Source organism: Danio aesculapii, chromosome 22 (assembly GCF_903798145.1).
Source record: "Danio aesculapii chromosome 22, fDanAes4.1, whole genome shotgun sequence".
Lineage (NCBI taxonomy): Eukaryota > Metazoa > Chordata > Actinopteri > Cypriniformes > Danionidae > Danio > Danio aesculapii.
The window spans coordinates 7,602,494-7,624,984 of NC_079456.1; the positions used below are offsets into that span (position 1 = coordinate 7,602,494).

At 35.8% G+C, this 22,491-nt stretch overlaps 2 protein-coding genes across 2 annotated transcripts; both read left to right on the forward strand.

The window, feature by feature from the left end:
• Nucleotides 1–1,092: 1,092 nt before the first annotated feature.
• On the forward strand, nt 1,093–10,879 carry LOC130216604 (uncharacterized). The gene is made up of 5 exons (XM_056448497.1): nt 1,093–1,129; nt 3,338–3,661; nt 5,175–5,510; nt 10,357–10,490; nt 10,820–10,879. The coding sequence occupies exons 1-5, from the start codon at nt 1,093–1,095 to the stop codon at nt 10,877–10,879; spliced, it is 891 nt and encodes a 296-aa protein (XP_056304472.1).
• Nucleotides 10,880–14,360: 3,481 nt separating this feature from the next.
• Nucleotides 14,361–22,002, forward strand: LOC130216606 (uncharacterized). The gene is made up of 6 exons (XM_056448498.1): nt 14,361–14,406; nt 14,487–14,801; nt 15,373–15,660; nt 15,726–15,836; nt 17,036–17,100; nt 21,925–22,002. Exons 1-6 carry the CDS (start codon nt 14,361–14,363, stop codon nt 22,000–22,002), a joined length of 903 nt encoding a protein of 300 aa, XP_056304473.1.
• Nucleotides 22,003–22,491: the final 489 nt, after the last annotated feature.

Here is a 22,491-nt window from a genome sequence, read left to right on the forward strand (position 1 = left end):
ATAGTGACACCAAGGGGTATTTTTTCATGTATTGCAATGGAACAGCTTCAGCAAAGAACAGTTGAGAAAATTGAGGTATTAAACCCCACTTTGTAGAGTTGAACCATCAAGTAATTTAGTGGAGTTATGAGGGTTCCTGCTTACCATGCGGGGATAGTGGGTTTGAGTCCAGGCTTGAAACAGTTATTTTGAAATGCTTAATATCAGTTTGAAATGCTGTGTGCTTGTATCGTTTTTTCAACATTGGTCTGACATCCGAATAAACACTTTGTGAATAAATATGGCTTGTTCAGATCAGACACGGTTGTGGCCAGAAGTTAACAAGAATTATTTATATTATTCACTAAATTTCCCATTTATTATATTTTATTAACGTCTACCTAAACCCAACCATCACAGTACTGTAAAAAATATTTAATTATTGTTTTACAGTGTTGCAAAAATGATGCAAAATTGATGACATATCCACAGCTGTATCCTATCTAGACTACACTATAAAACATTAACATTATTAAAATACATAAAATCATGATTTCAAAGTATTTGTACAAGTCGGGATTCAAATCCAAAAGCCATTTAAAGCACAGTAACAACGTGCATACGCACGGTCCATTAGGCCAGTGTTTCCCAACCCTGTTCCTGAAGGCACACCAACAGTACACATTTTCAAGCTCTCCCTAATACAACACACCTGAATCAACTTATCATAATATCAGAAGAGACTCCAAACCCTGAAGTGAATGGGTGAGATAGGGGAGACATCCAAAATATGTTCTGTTGGTGTGCCTCCAGGAACAGGGTTGGGAAACACTGCATTAGGCTATATAAGTCAGAAGTTTTATCTGACCCTGTCAGTCAAAAGCAGATTCGCCAGGTCTCGAAATGCTTCTGAACTGATCGATGCCTTGAATCGCTTTAGTCACATGACCAGGTGTTTCGAAACACTTTAGTCACGTGACCTGGGTGTTTCGGATCATGCTTTGGTGCAGTGTTTCAAAACACTTTTGCTTCGGGATCTGGACACTGTCAAAACGTCAGTTTCACGTCAGCCATCCCTAACAAACACGCTTGTGAATACAGAAGAAAGTAAAGATGCTCCTGACGACGAGTATATTGAAGTCTCGCATTGGTAGTTATTATTCCCAACAGTATTTGTTGACATAAACAAATAACTAATAAATACATCATTGTGCCTGCCACAAATACTGCACTGCACTGAAAACGTGGACTGTTGTTCTTGTGGTAACTGCTCCAGACTTCGTTCAGAGAAAAATGTTTGTTGTAAAGACAAACCAGAGATAAAAAACTATTTTAGCAAACATATTTTTGTCGCATGTTAGCAGACCACTGTAATACAACTGCTTGGGTCCACACGCAAGCTGTGCTCTCATCACGGGGAAATAGAAACAAAACTTTTGTTGTGGCACATTTATAAACGCAACACTGACAACCCATGTCTCCAAACAATTCTTCTACTTCCACGTGTTTTAATTACGGTTGGCAACACAATGTGGCTTCTCTCTGAACACTGTAACAGGTAAAAACAAGCTTCGAAGCTATATCATGCATATTAATGAAGTTGCGCCTCATTCACAATAGAGCACGCTGATTGGTTCGAACTATGTCTTTCTCATGTGTAAGCAAAAATGCTGAAAACTCAGTAGGTGCGTTCGACATGAAGCACAGCTGCAGCCGGTGATCAACGAGATTAGCCGAGCGCAGGCGGGGGCGGAGTTGAAAACGGACCTGTCAAGCCAGACAGCTGGACACTTAGGGGCTCAAAGTTGCTGCAGTCATGATGACCGATCACATGGCGTCATCATCATTTTTTTATTATTATTTTTAATTTCTAACAACAAAAGATTTACAAATAAAACAGAATACAGTCTCTGCAAACAATAGTTCATTTTTAAACAAGGGAATTATGAATTAAATATATAACAAATGCATGATAGAAATAAGGGGAAATGAGAGAGTAATATAAACATAAAAACAAACAGGTGTATTAAATGCAAAGCAACAAGCACAAATTCTAAGAGTTTAAACAACACTCAAGGCTAATACTTCTTGTTTGAATATGCTAAAAAGGGGTTTACATTTATTCATATTTATAGATATAAAACTTTCCAATATATATTAGTGTAAAACCCAAAACAAAGTGTTTTGATTAAGTCTGAAACAATGATTAAGATTATTTTGGATAATGAAAGCATTTTCAAAAAAGCACTTTAATCCAAAAGATTGAACAAAAGGACCGAAATAAGTGAGCTACACTTTAAGTAGAAGTTTACCAGAAAGACCAGTTATAAACGGCTAGACAGGAAATAACATATATGTATATTATAATCCTAATAATCATTTTATAATTATTTAATAAAATAGTTCTTTAACTTAATTTGTTAAGAAACCTTTAGGGTGACAGAATCAATGATGATAATTATTTTATCATTATTTTATCTGTAAGACTTATTTGAGTTAATATTTAGGTTATTTACTAAAATATATCATTTAAATTGTTCATGGAGCTGAATGCAGTAAATAGTCTGTATAAAAAAGGTCGAAAATAAACCCGTGCTAACAAGCTATAGCCTTTATAACCAGATTATTTAACAAAACATGATTACTGCAGTAAAATATTTGTAGTGTTTTAATACGCATCATGTGTACAAGATAGAGAGGTATGAAAAGTGAATTGTTTGTTTTAAAACGTTTAAATCGGAAGTTGCCCAATAATAAACCCAAAACACACATGCTTGTTGTCATGCGGTGAACTCGGCCAATAGTGTAATATCAGTGTCGTCATCAGAGCTCGTGCAGTCGCTCTTCAGATACTGCACGCCACGGTCTGAATCAGTCGTCTGATCTCGGAGCACTGTCGCGGTACTTTGATGCCACATGTGACAGTCACGTGGCATCGGCACAGCAACATTCCGGACAAATTTTCTAACCAGCATGCACCGCTTTAGACAGACTTCGATCGATCTGCGTGAAGTCGAACGCACCTAGTGACGTCACTTTGTACCAGCTGGTACAGACAGCCAATCTCCATGCTCCATGCTCCTTTAGACAATGATCTCATGACATGACGTAGCTTCAAATTTTATTTTTATACCGGAAGAACGAATTTTCACTTTTTACCTAAATATATGTGTCCTAATATTATTTTTAGCAATGTGGGACATATATATATATATATATATATATATATATATATATATATATATATATATATATATATATATATATATATATATATATATATATATATATAACTACTTTAAGTCTCTAAGATACAGTATATTATTGTTTTTTGGCTTATATTGATTTTCTTCTTTAGGTGTGACGGGTGTTCATGCAGATGTTGTCTTGGTGTCTGTGATGGAAGAAGATTCAGTGACTCTACACACTGGTGTTATAAAACAACAGCATGAATACATCAAGTGGTATTTTAATGACATCCGCATCGCTCAACTCAATGGAGATGTCAGTGATATGTGTACAGATGTTCAGTGTAATAATGGCACTGAGAGATTCAGAGACAGACTGAAGCTGGACAATCAGACTGGATCTCTGACCATCATGAACATCAGAAGCACAGATGCTGGAGATTATGAACTGGTCAGTGACAATGAGGAAATGATCTTTAATGTTGCTGTCCATGGTGAGTTATTCATGAATGTTTAAAGAATTTCCATTTTCTTTATCTGCACTCGTAAGAAAGGTTACATGAATGGAGTTGTTCTCAATTCCGGTCCTTAAGCCCCCACCCTGCACATTTTTTGTCTTCCTTAATTACCATACCTGATTCAGATCATTAAGTCCTTAACATGGAGATCCATGAACTGATCCTTGTGTGTCAAATAAAGCCCTGCTCACACTATGAGATTTTAGCCACGATTTTGTCATCGGAGATAAATTTGGGAAATCCTTGATCTTTGATAGTTGGTTTGACATTTTTCACAGACAGCTGCTTAAAGCCCGTTGCGATCAGATTTTTCCTCAGATTAAGTTCTGGCAGTGTCAGAAGATTTCAGACATTTTCCTGCAGTGTGACAACAGCTGCGATGAGTGTCAATGCAAGAACTAATAGGAGCTCTGAATTTGACGTCAAAACAGTTTTTTTCTTCCTGGTTGCATTATTAAGACACGTCGTGTGCAAAATTGCCGCTACAGATTGTTTACATTTGCTGTGAGGAATCGTTTCAGAATGCGGGATAGTGAAAGACTCACGGATGGATGACGTCAAACTCCGGGGGCATTTTTTTTCGTGTTTGGCAGGTCTTCATTTTCGTTCAGTCTGACTTTATGATAGCTGTGTCACTGTTATTACAGTCTGATGTAAGCCATGTTTGTGCAGTCTGACATGCTACAATCATTCAGGATTTTAAAAAGTGCATGCTTAATGCCATGTTTTATGATATTTGAAGTGGTTTCGTCACAGATGTTTTCACACTACTTGACTATCTGGGGTAGCGTTCCATCACTGCTGTGTTCACACTGCAAGATGGATCGGCAACGGGGAGTTTTACACTGCATGACTTTAAAATAGGAAGAATCTTTTGGCTGTAGGTGATCGCTGATGTTATTTTCAATCAGAACACATTTCACATGGCATGATTTTGAATCGCCGACAGCTCCAGATATTTAGCACGGCAAATATCTCATGGGTGTCGGCGACTCATCGGCGATTCTTTCAGATCACGCCTTTGATAGTTCACATTGTGTGATTGTTACTCACGTCAACAAGCACCCATTTGTTGGCAATTTCTCAAAACCTGTCGGCGAGTTAAAATTGTGGCTAAATCATGCAGTCTGAACTTGGCATTAAAGAGAAATACTAAATATGCAGGGCGGGGAAGCCCGAGAACCAGAATTGAGAACCACTGCATTAATGGAACCACTTCATTTAATAATATTAAAAAGTGTCATTTTGTTATTAAAATATAATCTAAACTAAGAAAAAATGTAATTCTTTTAAGAAAGCTTTAGATTCTCTATTATTAAATGCGTGTATTTTGATTCATATGCAGTATATAGATAATGTCTTTACAAAATTAATAAGCACACTTTATTTTGTCAGTTTGCATCAAATCTTCATCTTGATATAATATGAAATCATTTTTCTTAACGAACAGTTGGTTTTAAAAGATCATTTTGGTTGGTTTGATTTTTAGATGATCCTGCTGGTCATTATAATCAAGTAGAGGAAAACCAGGGAGAATCTGTCACTTTTAATCCTGGCATAAGAAGAGACCTGATTGATGTGCTGAAGTGTTTGGTTAATGACATTCTCATCACTGAAATCACTGTAAATCAGAGTCAGATCTGCGCTGATGTTCAGTGTAAAGAGAGATTCACAGACCGACTGAAACTGGACAATGAATCTGCATCTCTGACCATCACAGACACCAGAAACACAGACTCTGGAAATTATACATTAGAGATTTTTATCAGGCGTGACGGACGCTTCAGCATCACTAGAAAGAAGAGATTCAGCCTTACTGTCATCTGTGAGTATTTTATTCTTTTGCCTAAATGTCCTTAAATTAAAACAGTCCATCATAGTTCATTCATTTTCTTTTCGGCTTAGTCTCTTTATTAATCCGTGGTCGCCACAGCGGAATGAACCGCCAACTTATCTAGCACGTTTTACGCAGCGGATGCCCTTCCAACCCATCCCTGGGAAACATCCACACACACTCATTCACACACATACACTACGGACAATTTAGCCTACCCAATTCACATGTACCGCATGTTTTTGGACTGTGGGGGGGGGAAACTGGAGCACCCGGAGGAAACCCACGCGAACACGGGGAGAACATGCAAACTCCACATTGTGCTTATTGCATCCATCAAAGTGCTTGGTTGAACGACAACTCGCCAGATTTGGTTACTGGTACTTCCTATTTTTGCAGAGCCTGTAGGTTCTAGAATTTTCTTTTGCTGTTAGGTCATGAACAAGAAAGACATCTGTTGTCCCATGTATTAAACCACTGTACTAAAACTGTTCTCTAATTTTGCACGTTAATTTTCTTGAGTAACTTAATTTTCTTTTAGGTTAGATTCAACTTTTTTGTCATTACACCTGTACAAGTACAAGCAGTGTTGGGGAGGTTACTCTGGAAATGTAATAGGTTACAGATTACAGATTACCCTATTTAAAATGTAATAAGTAGTGTACCTTTTCGATTACTTTATAAAAGTAAAGTAACTGATTACATCTGAATACTTCTTGATTACTTTTAAGTTTCTAATGGATATTTTCAACTAAATCATTTTCAAGCATTTACACCAAGTAGGTGTGACCTTACAGTAGCTCTGTTTACTATTAGAATTTCAAAATCTTTCAACTCTTCAATTAAGATTATATTATATTATATTATATTATATTATATTATATTAATTTTAAATTACACCACCACAAAACCAGACCTTATCACAAAAAAAGTGTTTACTGTTGTTACTAATTCTAAACTTTAGTTAGCTGTGCAGGGTGATTTTTGTGGCATTTGCAATAAAAATACATCTAAACTATTTTAACAATTTTCATTTTTAAATCGAAGCAACTTAAATCCAAGTCAATCATATCTTAGTGATCAATAAAACTGTCAGAGAAGCATATGAGGCATAATAGTTCAGTTCAGTTGTTTACTGTAAATAATATGCTGTATACATATTACAATAATATATATATATATATATATATATATATATATATATATATATATATATACATATATACATATATATATATATATATATATATATATATATATATATATATTACTGTATAATATGCTAAACAGAAACAAATTATAGTATATAACAGCAAAAACAAAAAATCCAATAAAACCAGGTGTTACACATTTAAAACACTACAGTAATTTATAGTAAAGGGAAATATTTAGGAATGAGCAATATATTGTTTATCTATTTACAACTTCATTAATAAAAAATGACACTATATAATGTAGTATCATTAGTAACTATCATGAAGTAATAGTAATTACCATAGTATACTTATATATGGTATATTATATACTTATATATATAGACCTCCTCTCCCTCCCGTCATCTTTCTATTAAGCAAATTTCTCCGACCAGAGTGAGAGGTGGCAGTAACGCACCAAAAAGTTTGTTGTCAATCACTGAAAAACAGGTAAAATAAATCGTCATTCTCGCCATCATATGGCTTTATTTTCATCGGCTCGACACTGGCCTCACAGCTCCGTGAATGTTGGTGCCGTCACTTATTGATCCACGATCTGTAAATGTAGCTTGTGTTGATGCTATTGCGCTACTTGACTAATAAAATAGTTTCGCTACTAGAAAGCTATTTGATTTTAAAAGTAGCTACGCTACCGCCACGCTCCTGAGAAATGCAGTTAAGCTAGTAGTGTCACTACTTGTAGCAACGCTACTGCCCAACACCGTTGTGATAGATTTGATGAAATGCATTTTTATCACTCGCCATGATGGCAGCTCTCAGACTGTTTGTAGTAGCCTAATGCTTTCAGTGGCAAAGAGGATTAACGTAACTGGTAGACGCGGTGCACCCCAAATTCAAACTGGAAAACCAATCAAACGCATCAGAATAGCACCGCTTTAATAAATGGCCTAAGCAGAAGGCATTGTGCAAATCAACAAATTTATATTATTCAACATATCCCAGATTTTTAAAGAAAAGTTTTAGATGTAACCCCATTTGTAATCTTTAGCATTTTCATAAGTAACTGTAATTTAATTACACATTTTTTCTTAGTAACTGTAACGAATTACTGCTACATTTATTTTGTAACCAAATTACGTAACACCGTTACATGTAATTAGCTAACCCGCCCCACCCCCCAACCCTGAGTACAAGGCAATGAAATACAGTTTAGGTCTAACCAGGAGTGCAATAGCAGCAAGTGTAGGATACAGGTATAAGTTATAAAGTGCAATAATAAAAAAAACTATGCAGATTTTTACAGATGGATGTACTATAAACATTATATACAGGCTGCATTAACTATGAACAGCGATTTACAATAGATGAATATATATACAGGTTGCTAGTAATAATTAGATGTATGCAGATAGATATAAACATAATTACAAATGTGTATGTACAGTGGGTGTGTACATTGCAGAGTTCAAAAGGGAGACAGCTCTGGCTAAAATCGTCAGTCTGCTGTTTTTTTGTCAGGTTTTGGGGGAACCTGAAGCTCCTGTTGGAAATCAGGATAGAAGACAGTCTGTGAGCAGAGTGAGAGGAGTCTGTAAGAATACTGCGTACTTGGCACAGACAGTGCTTCTTCTGGATGTCCTCTATGGCTGGCAGTGTAGTCCCTGTGATGCGTTGGGCAGTTTTCACCACCCGCTGCAGTGCCTTACGCTCAGCAACAGAGCAGCTTCCATACCAGACTGTGATACAGTTGGTCAGGATGCTTTCTATTGTGCATCGGTAGAAGTTAACCAAGACAGTTGATGAAAGCTGGTTCTTCTTAAGTTGACTTAAGAAAAAGAGATGCTGGTGAGCTTTCTTGACCAGGCTGGAGGTGTTGGTGGTCCAGGACAGGTCCTTTGAAATGTGGGTCCCCGGGAACTTGAAGGATGAGACAGGCCGACTCCTGAAGTCCACAATGAGCTCCTTGGTCTTGTTGGTGTTAAGGAGCAGATTATTGTCGGTGCACCAAGTGGCCAGATGCTGTATCTCCTCCCTGTAGGCAGTCTCATCATTGTTGCTGATTAGACCAATCACTGTGGTGTCATCTGCAAATTTGATGATGGTGTTAGATCCATTCATGGTCCTGCAGTCATGGGTAAAAAGGCAATAGAGGAGGGGGTTCAGCACACAGCCCTGTGGTACACCAGTGTTGAGTGTGACGGTGGTGAAGCAGGTCTGTTAGTCAGAAAGTCCATAACCCAGTTGCAGAGAGACTTGTCGATATCCAGGTCTCTGAGTTTGATCATCAGCTCAGAGGGTATGACAGTGTTGAATGCTGAGCTGAAGTCAACAAACAGCATTCGTGCATAAGTGTTTTTATTGTCCAGGTGTGTGAGGACAGAGTGCAGTGCTATGGAGACGGCATCTTCAGTGCTCCTGTTGCCACGGTAGGCAAAGTGATGTGGGTCCAGTGTGGATGGCAGAGAGTCTCTCAGATGTGCCAGGACCAACCGCTCGAAGCACTTCATGATGATGGGTGTGAGTGCTACAGGGCGGTAGTCTTTAAAGCATGTTGGGCTGAACAATAGAGGTGGTTTTAAAGGATAATGACACTGCTGCTAGGTTAAGGGACAGGTTGAAAATGTCTGTGAATACCCCAGCGAGCTGTTCTGCACATGCCTTGAGGATGCACCCAGAGATACCAAACGGTCCAGCTGCCTTGCGTTCGTTGATCCAACTCAGTTCGGCGTAAACTTCTGAGGAGGTGAGTATGATATGTGAGTGGTCGGTTAAGAAAGTGATGCTGGTAGTGGGTTTTTTGTTGTCTCTTTTAAAGCGAACATAAAAGTAATTTAGCTCATTCAAGAAGAAGACATTTGTGGGTGTGGCTGTGGGTGTGGAATGGCTAGGTTTGTAGTTCAATTAAATTCAATTCATTTTTATTTCTGTAGCGCTTTTACAATGTAGATTGTGTCAAAGCAGCTTCACATAGAATATTATAGTAGATTGAAACCGTGTCAGTTCAGTTTTGTGTTGAAGTTCAGTTCAGTTCAGCGTGGTTTATTTTTCACTGCTGAAAGTCCAAACACTGAAGAGCAAATCCATTGATGCGCAGCTCCACAAATCCCGAACCATGCAAGCCAGTAGTGACAGTGGAGGAACAAACTTTACCAATTGATGAAAATGAAGGAAAAAACCCCTGAGAGAAACCAGGCTCAGCTGGGCATGACCATTTCTTCTCTGACCAAACGAGAAGCTGCAGGTGGGAGAGGTCACCGGCTGGCTCTTCAGGATCAATGTGAAGACTCTTCTGTCACTGGGATCTTACAGGAATAAGACTACAGCAGGTGCTCAGGATACGGTTTGGTCCAGGATTATGGAAACCTCGGGAATAATGATAAAAAAGACGAACATAAGCGCAGATGCCGTTCAAATTATAATGTCTTTTGGGAAGTGTTCCTGGCTCCGGTTGCCCTAAATAATGCAGACTAACAATCCCTTAGAGGGACTGGATTTCATAAGCATTTGTGTTTTATGTGTATGCTAATACAAAGAGTTGTGTCTTTAATCTGGCTTTAAACATTAGTTGCTAATGGCCACCTTATTGACTACTGATGACCAAAGCAGAGAAGTGTGAATGTAAATCAAAGCTCTTGTTAAATACGGCAATTCACTCTCTGATGATAATCACTGTTTCTTTTCAGCTCCTCCACCTTCACATCTGTCTGGAGGTGCAATAGCAGGAATAGTTATTATGCTGGTTGTTGTCATCATTGCTGCTGTTGCTGCTGTGATTTATCATCTTCACCACAGAAAAGATGGAGCAGCAGCACATAATGTAAGTATTACACACAACTGATTTAACAAGATGTGGAATATTCTGATAAAAAAACTGTAAGTGGTATTTAAAGGTATAATTTACCTAGAGAAGTTAATTGTTAGGTAAACTATGCCTATTAATACATTTTAAAATGTTAGTATTATTATGAAGTTCCATTAATGTAGTGATGGCTATACTGTAGTGCAGGATATTTTGTAAGGATGGAGTCCAGATTTTATTTGGTTACAATTGAAATGTTAAGAGAAGTATCCCATCAACAACAGTACTAAAAACAAAAGCTCTTTATCAGGTCTAATAATTTCTTTGTTTTGTGAATTTTCTAACAGGAAGGCGATGCTGATGATCCTAGTGGCACTCCTTTGAGCAAGATTGGGTTAAATGACTGAAATATCCTACAAAAGCTATTGAAACTAGAACTAGGTCTGTGAAATTAACAAATTGCTAATGGCCAATCAGAAGAAAGTGTTGACTATTATATTGGACAATAATTAAAATAAATGTGTTTTCTCTGTTTTGTGGTTTTCAGTTTATGTGCTTTCACAAATGTATTAATCTGGGGTCGCCACAGCAGAATGAACTACCAACCTATCCAGCATATTGTGCTGGATCGCCTTTATTTAATTATCCTAATTAAACAAAGATAAACCAGGATCCTCCCTTCGCTATATTTCTTAGCTAGGGTTTAGTTAAAGGATCGTCTTAAGAATGTATTTTGCAAAAGGAATAAATTAGATTCATACTTTACCACACAGGGTAACTTGATGGGTTCTGGAAAATGAAGTCAATGTCCACTCCAGAGAAGATAAGTAATATACTTTATTAATAAAATGTGAGATGCAGCAGGAGATGGAGACACATCAGAGCTACAGGGAGAGATCTGACATGCTTGTGGGAATGGCAACAAAAAAAAAGCTACAGTGTGCTCAGAACTAAAGTGCCCATATTCAGAAAGGTATAATAAATAATAAGAAGAGTATTTTGAGCTGAAACTTTACGAACCCATTATGGAGACAAAAGATTGATCTTAAATCTTGAAAAAGGGGTAAAATAGGTGCTCTTTAAATAACCGGTTTATAAACGATCCAATACTTAAAAATTATCCATGTGCTTAGAAGTCAAGAATAAAGCATTATAAACTGCTCACTAACATCTATTAATATAGAGTTTATGCTGAACAAATAATTAATTAACTATTTGCTAATGCTTAATACATGTGTAGTTATTATAAAGTGTTACCTAAACTTCATGTGCATAAAGCTGTATTTAATTCAAATATTTACCATGTGAACATGTTTAGAAAGTTGTTGTATTCCGGGTTGATAAGATAAAATAATCCAAAAGCACAAAAATGCATTGATAAAGAGCTAAGATATCAAACACATCTCCCCTTCCAGGCCGGAAGACATTCAGCCTAGTTTACAGGTCACTTAAGAGTTCATCAGGCTGCTGCTTACTGTTTAAAGAATTCCCATCTTCATTAAAATTGTGAGGTTTTCCAGTGGCCCTGTATGTACAAAATATAAAATAGCAATGTCATAACTAAGTCTACATATATCAAATACATATACAAAAGTCTCCATACCATTAATATAATTTCAAAAAGACTACTGTTGGGCTATAAAATGTCATTTCAAAGGGCACCTACTTTACCCCTTTTTCCAGATTTAAGATAAGTCTTTTGTGTCTTCAGAATGTGTCTGTAAAGTTTCAGCTCAAAACAACCATCAGAGTATTTGTTATACTTTTTAGAAAGTTGGGATTTTCTGCTCTGAAGACAATATAGCTGTTTTTGTGGCCTGTGCCTTTAATGCTGGTTCTCCCCGCCCACCGCTCCCACGTGCCTGTCAGAGTGTGCCTCCATCTCTGCCTCGGCTGCCTCAGATAAACAGACAGACATGAAAGAAGCAGATTTCACGTAATGTTTGTGAGTAAGAACTTTCCCAATTATTATTTGATGTATCTGTTGTGGCATTCATTCAAGCCTTTCTGCAATGATGAGTCACACACAATGTCTTTACAGTTCACATACACACACACACACACACACACACACACACACGGTCTTGTTGTTGTTATGAGTATAAGTGTTACTACGGTGACATGTTAATACATGGCTGTCAATAAATTCAGTGGGTGGGGAAACTGCACTCCTATGTCAAGTTGTGGTCGGCCTCAAAATGCGAAAGATTTGGATCCTATTTTGACATCAGGGAATTTGAAAAAAAGAGACTGATTGTCTTTATATCACCCCAATATAATTGTGGACACACTCTACACTCTCAGAAACAAAGGTATGCGAGCTTAGGTTGGTACTTTTCTAAAAGGTACATATTTGTACTTGAAGGGTCCATATTTGTACCTCAAAAGTATATATTAGTACCTACAAATTTTAAGTGGAACACTTTTGTACTTTTTAAGTACTAATATGTACCCTTGAGGTATTAATATGGACCTTTTAGGTACAAATCTGTACCTTTTGAAAAGGGCGGGTTGGGCAGCGGGTAAACAAAGGCTGAATATCTGGCTGTAGCGGTCGGGTGTGGTATAAAACCTGGCAGAAGCAAGTGGGAGCAGGATTACAATTTCAGTCCCGCACAGATCTCTAGTATGGAGTGCATTTTCATTTTTGGGTGAACTATCTTCATCTGGTCCACCTACTGTACTTATTTCCCTACACTGCAACATAAACAGGAACCCATAAAAAAATCAGCTGTAAATCTTAGATGGGATTTTTGGAACAAACATGTACAACGAGTCATGTGAAAAAACACCAGGACATGCAAATTAAATTATTTTCCAGGTGCAGAAAACTCAAAAACTCTAAGAAAATGAATACCATGTCATTAAGTGGATCTAAAGGCATCTGAAATTTCCGTCTTTGCTTCATTTTTGTTCAATAAATATAATGACACAGTGTGCCTTTTTTTTGTTGTAGAAACTAAATTCTTTAAATAACCAAATGTGGTAAATCTACTAAATCAACTTTAATTTTACAGTTTGCAAAGGTTTCAGTTCTGATTTGTGAGCATAAACTGTGAGGTTCACAAGAAGGCAGAAACAAACATTTCATTAACAAACCAAACACACGTGTACAAAATACCCACTCTCACCTACAAAACTGCCATCAGACCACATCTCTGAAGAAACCCACCGCAGGCTGCAGTTTGACACATTTTAAGCTGCTAGAATCACAATGAGAGACAGCAGACATTATTAACATTTTCCACCACACATAAAAGCAAACAATGCATCTACTGATATTACTTTTAAAACGTTTTTAAATACATGATCCACACCTTAGAATTAAATATAGAAATATTTACACAATATAACTTCAACCACTGCTTTAACCAAAATCAGTTGCCTTACTGTTTTAAGACATTTATGTTTTAAAACCCTTTTTTTAATTATTTGACAAATGCCAAGCATAACAGTTTAAAGGTATAACCCTGTTATCGTCTGCAAGATCACCATATTGCCTGTGCCCACTGGCCTAGATGTGTAACATTGTTGACCCATGTATAATATTAAAGGAACTGATGTAATAATGGTTTTAAAATCTTAGTTTTTTTTTTTGCTTTTTCTGTTTTGTCTTTATAATTGTTGTTGCTTTTTGTATTGCTCTGTGTTGCTTTAAGAAAATAAAAATATAATATAAAAAATAACATTTACGTTTTACATTATAAATCAAAGGCTATTAGCAGGTTTAAGATAACAATTCACCAAAATATTATCAGTATGCAACTGTACATCATTCTTAATAATAAAGAAAATAGGAGGGTAAAACTCTCTTGTGGGCGGATTCATGTTTTCAAAGGAGAGTTTTTTTTTTATTTCCACCAATCTTTCACTGATCGTCTGGAGAAAATGTTTCGCATGTTTGCTTTATGTTTGTGCTGGTGGTGTTTAACTGGTAAGTTTAATGTTTTATTTCACACAGAGAGAAGCCTCAAACTGAAGCCTTAAACTGTGTATAATCTGAATGTTTTCCAGGTGTGTTTGGTGAGTCTGTGTCAGTGACGGAGGGAGATTCAATTACTCTAAACACTGATACTCAAATACTTAAAGTTGACATACAGTGGAAATTTGGAGCTGAAAACTCGATCATAGCTAAAATTAAACTTAAATTGCAAATCTTCTCCACAATTGATAATACTCTTAATGGGAGATTTAGAGACAGGCTGAAGCTGGACAATCAAACTGGATCTCTGACCATCATGAACATCAGATCTGAACATGCTGGAGATTATAAAGTGCTGATCACTGGAGAAAAACTGACAACAAAATCATTCAGCGTTTCTGTCTATGGTGAGTAGAGATCATCATTTGTGACTGATCAAACTGTCATGTTTTATTAAAAGAATATTTAATATAGTAATAAAGTTAAGCTTCATTAGCATGATTTAAATAAGTGGCCTATATTCACAAACACAAAGAAATCTAGAGTTATCTGTGCACAACTTGTAATGATAACGGATTATAAGCTAGCAAAGCAGAAAACCATTTTTTTAATTTGTATTCATACACCTGAAAGCTGAATGAATAAGCTTTCATGGTTTGGGTTTGTTAGGAAATGACAATATTTGGTTGAGATACACAACTATTTGAAAATCTAGAATCTGAGGGTGCAAAAACACCAACATACTGAGAAAAATCTCCTTTAAAATAGTCTAATTGAAGTGCTTCGCAGTCCACATTACTAAACAAAAAGGGAGTTTTGGTATATTTGCAGTGGAAAATGTACTAAATGTATACGCATACAAAAAATACAATATATACGCATGCAACATAAGGTTTTGCGGTTCAGGGTTACATATATCAAAGTGCTCCTATTTGTTTTTACTAAGGTGTCTGTCAATTCTCTGTTTATTTTTTCCAGCTCGTCTGCCTGTTCCTGTCCTCATCTTCAACTCTTCTCAGTGTTCTTCATCAGTGCAGTATTGTTCAGTGTTGTGTTCAGTGGTGAATGTGAGTGCTGTGAGTCTCTCCTGGTACAAAGGAAACAGTTTATTGTCCAGCATCAGTGTGTCTGATCTCAGCATCAGTCTCTCTCTACCTCTGGAGGTGGAATATCAGGATAACAACACCTACAGCTGTGTGATCAACAACACCATCAGCAACCACACCACACATCTGGACATCCACACACTCTGTGAGCTCTATGAAGGTATAGTAGTGCCAAAATACTAGTTTAAGTAGAAATTCACTTGCAATAATAATGGTCTCCTTCAGGTCATCCAGGATCTCTGCTAGTGTTGATCTCTGCTGCTGGATCTCTCCTGATTATTTCTGCAGTCGGGATCTTCTACATCTGCAGGAAACACAGAAAAACAGATCAAGAAGGCAAGTGTCCCCTACAGCTTTTAATAACATATTAAATATTATGAAATATAATCTAAATATTCCAGTCAATTGATTAAAATAAATAAATGATATTGGAAAAACTGATATTGCTATGTTTTATTTTATATATTGCAATATTGAGTATAATTTCATCAGGTGAAATAAAAAGCTCTATTTGGAATAAATTCATAATTTTAGATTGATTGCAATGGATTTGTAGGGGAGTATATGGCCATAAAATAAACATTAAACAAAAACAGTGCTTTATGGTTGTCTGGGAGTCTAGCAATATTCAAATAAACAATTTGAATAATTAACTTAAAATAACACTGTATTCTCTATTATATATATCAGAATTATTAGCCCCCCCTTTGAATATTTTTTTCTTTTTTAAATATTTCCTAAATGATGTTTACCAGAGAAAGGAAATGTTCACAGTATGTCTGATAATATTTTTTTTGGAGAAAGTCTCATTTGTTTTTTATTTTGGCTAGAATAAAAGCAGTTTTTTATTTTTTAACACAATTTTAAGGTCAATATTATTAGCCCCTTTAAGCTATATATATTTTCTGATAGTCTACAGAACAAACCATCATTATACAATAACTTGCCTAATTACCCTAACCTGCCTAGTTAACCTAATTAACCTAGTTAAGCCTTTAAATGTCCCTTTAAGCTGTACAGAAGTGTCTTGAATAATATCTCATCAAATATTATTTACTGTCATCATGGCAAAGATAAAATAAATCAGTTATTAGAGATGAGTTATTAAAACTATTATGATTAGAAATGTGTTTCTCTCCGTTAAACAGAAATTGGGAAAAATAAACAGGGGGATAGGGCAAATACTTCAGGGGGGTTAATAATTCTGACTTCAACTGTATGTATTTATTTATATATATATATATATATATATATATATATATATATATATATATATATATATATATATATATATATATATATATATATATATATATATATATATATATATATATATATGAACTGAAACACAATTCTTGATTTTTTTTGGGACAACTTAAATTTAAGGGGATTTAACATAGAACAATTAAGTAAGGTAACTTCATGTTGTCCCAACACAAATCAATTGTGTGAAACCCAGCATTTTATTACAGTGTTTCATAACTGTTAGCATTAACTGTAAATGTTTCAATGCATTTTTCTTTTTATTTAAACAGTTGAGATTCAATCAGAGATCACTTACGCTGAGACGGTGTTCAGCAAAAGACGCGTGTATAAATCAGTAAGACGCTTTATTATTCATTCATGACTATTGTCAGTGTGTAAGTGGCACTTGTGTTTTTGTCTAAATGTAACCCTGGACTACAAAACAAGTCACAAGGGTCTTTTTTCATTCAGACTTATGATATGTAATATTTAAACATCATCTGAAATTGGAATAAAACTTTACATTCTTCCATGGTTTCTTAGGATATGACAATTGGTCAAGATACAACTATTTAAAATCTGAGTGCTCAAAAACATAAAATTTAATAGAAAAAATCACCTTTAAATTTGTCTAAATTCAGTTGACAGTGTATATATGTACATATATATATATATATATATATATATATATATATATATATATAATATATATATATATATATATATATATATATATATATATATATATAGCCCCCCTGTAAATAAAGTTGATAGTACACACACACACACACACACATATATATATATATATATACACACCTATACACTTCAAACTTCAAAGATCATTAAATTCTTAACCTTGAAGCAGAATTGGACAAACTAACAAAACGTTCTCATAATTATGGAAGAGAAATAAATACATAATAATAAATACATAAATAATAAAAATATGCTAATAGAACATACTCTTCTTTAATCATCCTCACTGTAAGAATTAAACTTAATTCGTTTCACTTTAAAGCTATAAGTGTCCTTCAATCAGGAGCAGTGTGTGATTGTGTCCTTGTCTTTTTTCTTTAATTAATAATGATAAACACAGTCAGCAGCAGAAACAGTGTAGCCTACTGTCTCTTTAAGAGCCAACTCTTTATGTTTAGTTATTTCTTCATAATAAATATTATTATTAACTTAAAAAAGTTAATGTGAGTAATCACTAATAGTCACATTTTGAAACATTTTTGTATGTATCTGACCATTTATGCGCTCACCTTAAAATGTTGACTACATCGTCTCTGAGGTTCAGCGCACACACACACACACACACACACACACACACACACACACACACGAGTTCTCTTTCGCACTTTTAAAAACATGAATTATTAGGAATACACGTCAATAAATGAAGCGTGTCTCATGCTGCAAGCACTGTCATGCTACAGTACATGCTTTTACACATTTTCCCGTGAAACTTCCCTGCTGAAAAAACGGTTGACCAGCCTGGTTTTAAAAGGCTTTTGGTCATTTCCAGCTTGGTCTCAGCTTGTCAGGCTGTGAAATGACCAGCTAAAACCAGCTTGACCAGCCTGTTTAAGCTGGTTTTAGCTGGTCAACCAGCCTGGTTTTGGCCATTTCCAGCCTGGTCTTAGCTGGTTAGGCTAGGAGATGACCAGCTTAGCCAGGTTGATATGGGGCGAGATATGACACAATGATTGTTGCTGTTTTTGTTGAAAACTCAATTTCGATTAATTGTATGGCCCTAAAGTGTATGTTCACACTTCACATTTAAACTAGATCTACTGTCTCATATTTACACAGGGTTCACAGCACACCTCCATTTACTCCTTCTGATATCTCTCAATATGCCACAGGACAGTTGACAGTCAATAAATCAGAAACCGGCATTTACTTTTTTATATTTTCTGAATAATGAAAAAAGTAATGCATTACTTACTTTAGTTACTTGAAAAAGGTAATCCTATTACATAACTCGCAGTTTGACCTTTGGGTTTGTAAAAGGATTGTGAAATTCAATAAGTATAATAAAGAGGAATACTAAAAAAGTCATTCTTTAAACGCGAGACTGCATGATGTATGTATTTTTTATCCAGAACATGATACATGATTGAATACATTTAGCCTCTAATTCCACAATTGTGTGTTTAGTGTGCGTAAAATGCACTACTTTTTTCCAGTCTTACCTTGTGCATTTGATGTTGCTTGCATGCACTTTCAAGTGGCCAAAACCACAAGTCTGGGTATTTGCACAGGTCCAAAGTCCCTTTTAAACTTGGCGGCCATCTTTAAAACATTTTCAATCTCTTTTCATTTCTCCTAATAGCGGTTTATGAAGCTTGAAAATAAATTTTGCATTTACAGCAAAATCTCAAAAGTGTTGTTTACGCTTTAAACTAAAAAAAAATTATGGTTGGATCAGCCAATGTGCATTGAACAGTTTTATAGCAACCAAAGCTTCTAATGGTAGTGATAGAATAGTGATTGATGATCTTTTATTTTGAACTATTTTCATGCAAGACAATGAACCCTAAACACGGCAAAATGCAGTTTCTTGAAACTAAACAGCACGGAAATCATGAAATGGTAGCCCAGAGTCCCGATCTAAACCTGATTAAAAATCTCAGGAAAATCCTTACAACCAAATTTCTGGATAAGAAACCAAACTTTTAAAAAGAGCAAAGAAATCTAGTGATGCCCAGAAGTCCCTTCTGACGTACTTTCCCTCTCTTCTTACTCATTTTTGACTGCTGTAACCTTCAGAAATGCTCACTGTAATGCTTCACGCTACAGTCATTGCCGTTGTCTAATGTTGACCACAAAATATCACACAAAACCAAGTACTTTGGTTATTTCGTAAAACACTGTTTCTCAGAAATAAAAGCTGTCAATGGAGCAGTACTTTTTTCTAGCATGGAGCAACAACAAATAAAATTACATCGAAATATACTAATTCTACAATATCAATCTCCACTTTATACTGTATCTAAATCAGGATGAATTTTAGATTAACAAATCTGTTTTATTATGTGTGTGTTTTTTACAGAAAAGTAAAGAGGATCATCAGGTGCTGTATGGCCAAATCAGGACTTGAATAGCCTCAGGACTTGATACCTCAGATTGGGAGTCTAAGAGTTTTAGGCTTGCACTTGTGAATGAAGGAATAGTTCACACAAAAATGTAAAGTTACTATTTACTCATCCTTGAGTGGTTACAAACCTTTATACAAGTTTCTTTCTTCAACACAAAATAAGATATTTTGAAGAATGCTGAAAACCTGCAATCATTGACCTCCATGGTAGGAAAAACAAATACTATAGATGTCAATAGTTACATATATACAGCTTTCTTCAAAATATCTTTTCTTGTGTTTAACAAAAGAAAGAAACTCAAACAGGTTTGGAACAAGTAAAGGGTGATTAAATGATGGCATTTTCAGTTTTAAGTGAACTATCCCTTTAAAAAACCGAATTACTGTCCACATCACAGTGTTTTTTAACAACTTGCCAAACTCACATGGCTCATTTTAATGATAGACTACTAAAGCCTTATGTGCACCTCAGGTGAAACAGTGTGAAACGAAGTGTAAAACGTATGTGCAAAATACTCACCAGGTGTGAGAATGCACATTTCTCTGTTTACGTCTGTGTACTGCCATGTGGTTTAATGTGCTGGACTAACAGCTTCTGCAAGAGCTTGTGAAGGTGCAATGTCCGTTTGATCTGTTTCTGAATGCGTGTGTCTGTGTGAAAAACATGTAGTTGCTTTTTCCATTTCTGCACACATGTAACCTTTAGACTTCTGCTCTACATACAACTCAATGATAAACTCATCAGTGCTCAAAGTTCACAAAAAAAGATCAAACCAAGTAATAATATTACCATAAAATATAAAAATATCAAAAACTTATACATGCATAATGCTGTGGTTTTGCTGATTAGCTCATGTGGTTTCACTTTTAATAAAGAAAACATGTTAAAACAAGAAAACTGTACCAAAATGCTGAGGACCGGGGGAGGGGCTGGTTGAAATTACAGGAGTTTTCCGAGATAAATAACAAAATAGGTGGGTGGCTGGAGATGGGTCTTCAATAAGGAGAATACCGGGAAAAACAGTGTTGGCAGGTATGCTCACATATACTCTCTGCACTCTGACTACTTTAATGTTGTTGATAAGCCGTGCTGGGCATTTTGCTTTGTCTCGTGCTGAATTCTGTCGACCAATTGCAACAGGCTGTCATTGGTCCAATCGGCAAAGATTAGCTTCGCGCTAAGGAGGGGTTTTGGAACAAGTGAATCGCTGAACGATTCAGATTCATTTGATTCATGTAGGAGTCGCTGGGATAATTAGGTAAAAATGAATCCATATTATAAGACCATGAAAGTGTTTTTAGACCTTGCATGGATGTCAGCCTGTTGTTGGAGACCCTTACAATCAATATATGACCCTTTTTAATGTATAATAGGGGATCTTTTAAAGCATTCATTAATTAATTTTCTTGTCGGCTTAGTCCCTTTTTTAATCCGGGGTCGCCACAACGGAATGAACCGCCAACTTATCCAGCATATGTTTTACGCAGCGGATGCCCATCCAGCCACAACCCATCTCTAGGAAACATCCACACACACACTCACTCACACTCATACACTACAGACAATTTTAGCTTACTCAATTCACCTGTACCACATGTCTTTGGATTGTGGGGGAAACCGGAGCACCCGGAGGAAACACACGCGAACACAGGGACAACACAGAAACACCAACTGACCCAGCTGAGGCTCGAACCAGCGACCTTCTTGCTGTGAGACGACAGCACTACCTACTGCACCACTGCGTCGCCCCTCTTTTAAAGCATACTATGTAAATATATAGGTCATGTTTAATATGTGGTTGTAAAGCTTGCGGTTGCCTATCATGCTGATATCTGACGCATATGTGGTGTTTATTTAGCTTTCATCCATTTTGTGGAGAGACTAACTATAACAAAAGCACAGCTGCTGTCCACGGTAAAACAGAAATTGTCAAAATGTGGGCGTCGCTTGCTCATATTTAATACAAATAATAAACTGTGAAAATTCAAATCAATTTCTCTGTGTGTGTGTGTGTGTGTGTTTTACATTTCCAGTTTCTCAGCTTTAGTTCTTTTAACTATTGTAAATTCTAGATAAAGACCTACAACTTGAGATCAGCTCAGTATAAGGAGATGTTCTGCCATTTGATGCTGATTTTGCGGAGAATTTGAATCCAAAAACAACTAGGGTTTTATAACCTTTTTTGTTACATGGTTAATGAGTAAATAGGACATTCTACCAGAAACTTACATTCTCTGTCCCTGAAATAAAAATATAAATGCAGTGAACAAAAAGTATTTCATCCCAAAAATGTCTGGACTGACGGTTGATTTTTGTCAGTTGTTCTGTAAAGGAATATGTCATTCATTTAGTTCTTTATTAAAAACACTTTGCAAATGTACAAACCTTGTGATTGTCCTTATTCTCCACTTAATTAAACCTACAGCTTTAATAGATTTGTTATGCTAAAAACTGTTATTTAGACAAAAAAAAAAAAAAAAAGAAATAGCAAAGTTTAAGTAGTTATTCACATCAATTGATTAAAAACATGAAATTATGAATAAATTCTAAAATGAATACTACAAATATATAATACAAATAAATGTACAATTGTCCCTGTGTTTCTGTCGGTCCTGTCACATTTGCATTTAAATTTAAGG

Bases quoted from the DNA above. Each gene is read 5' to 3' on its own strand.
- LOC130216606 (XM_056448498.1), top strand. From the start codon at position 14,361: ATGTTTCGCATGTTTGCTTTATGTTTGTGCTGGTGGTGTTTAACTG. The intron at 15,661-15,725 runs GTATAGTAGTGC...GGTCTCCTTCAG, and splicing joins ACTCTGTGAGCTCTATGAAG to GTCATCCAGGATCTCTGCTA. The intron at 17,101-21,924 runs GTAAGACGCTTT...TGTAAATTCTAG, and splicing joins AAAGACGCGTGTATAAATCA to ATAAAGACCTACAACTTGAG.
- LOC130216604 (XM_056448497.1), top strand. From the start codon at position 1,093: ATGCTCCTGACGACGAGTATATTGAAGTCTCGCATTG. The intron at 3,662-5,174 runs GTGAGTTATTCA...TTTGATTTTTAG, and splicing joins CTTTAATGTTGCTGTCCATG to ATGATCCTGCTGGTCATTAT. The intron at 10,491-10,819 runs GTAAGTATTACA...ATTTTCTAACAG, and splicing joins ATGGAGCAGCAGCACATAAT to GAAGGCGATGCTGATGATCC.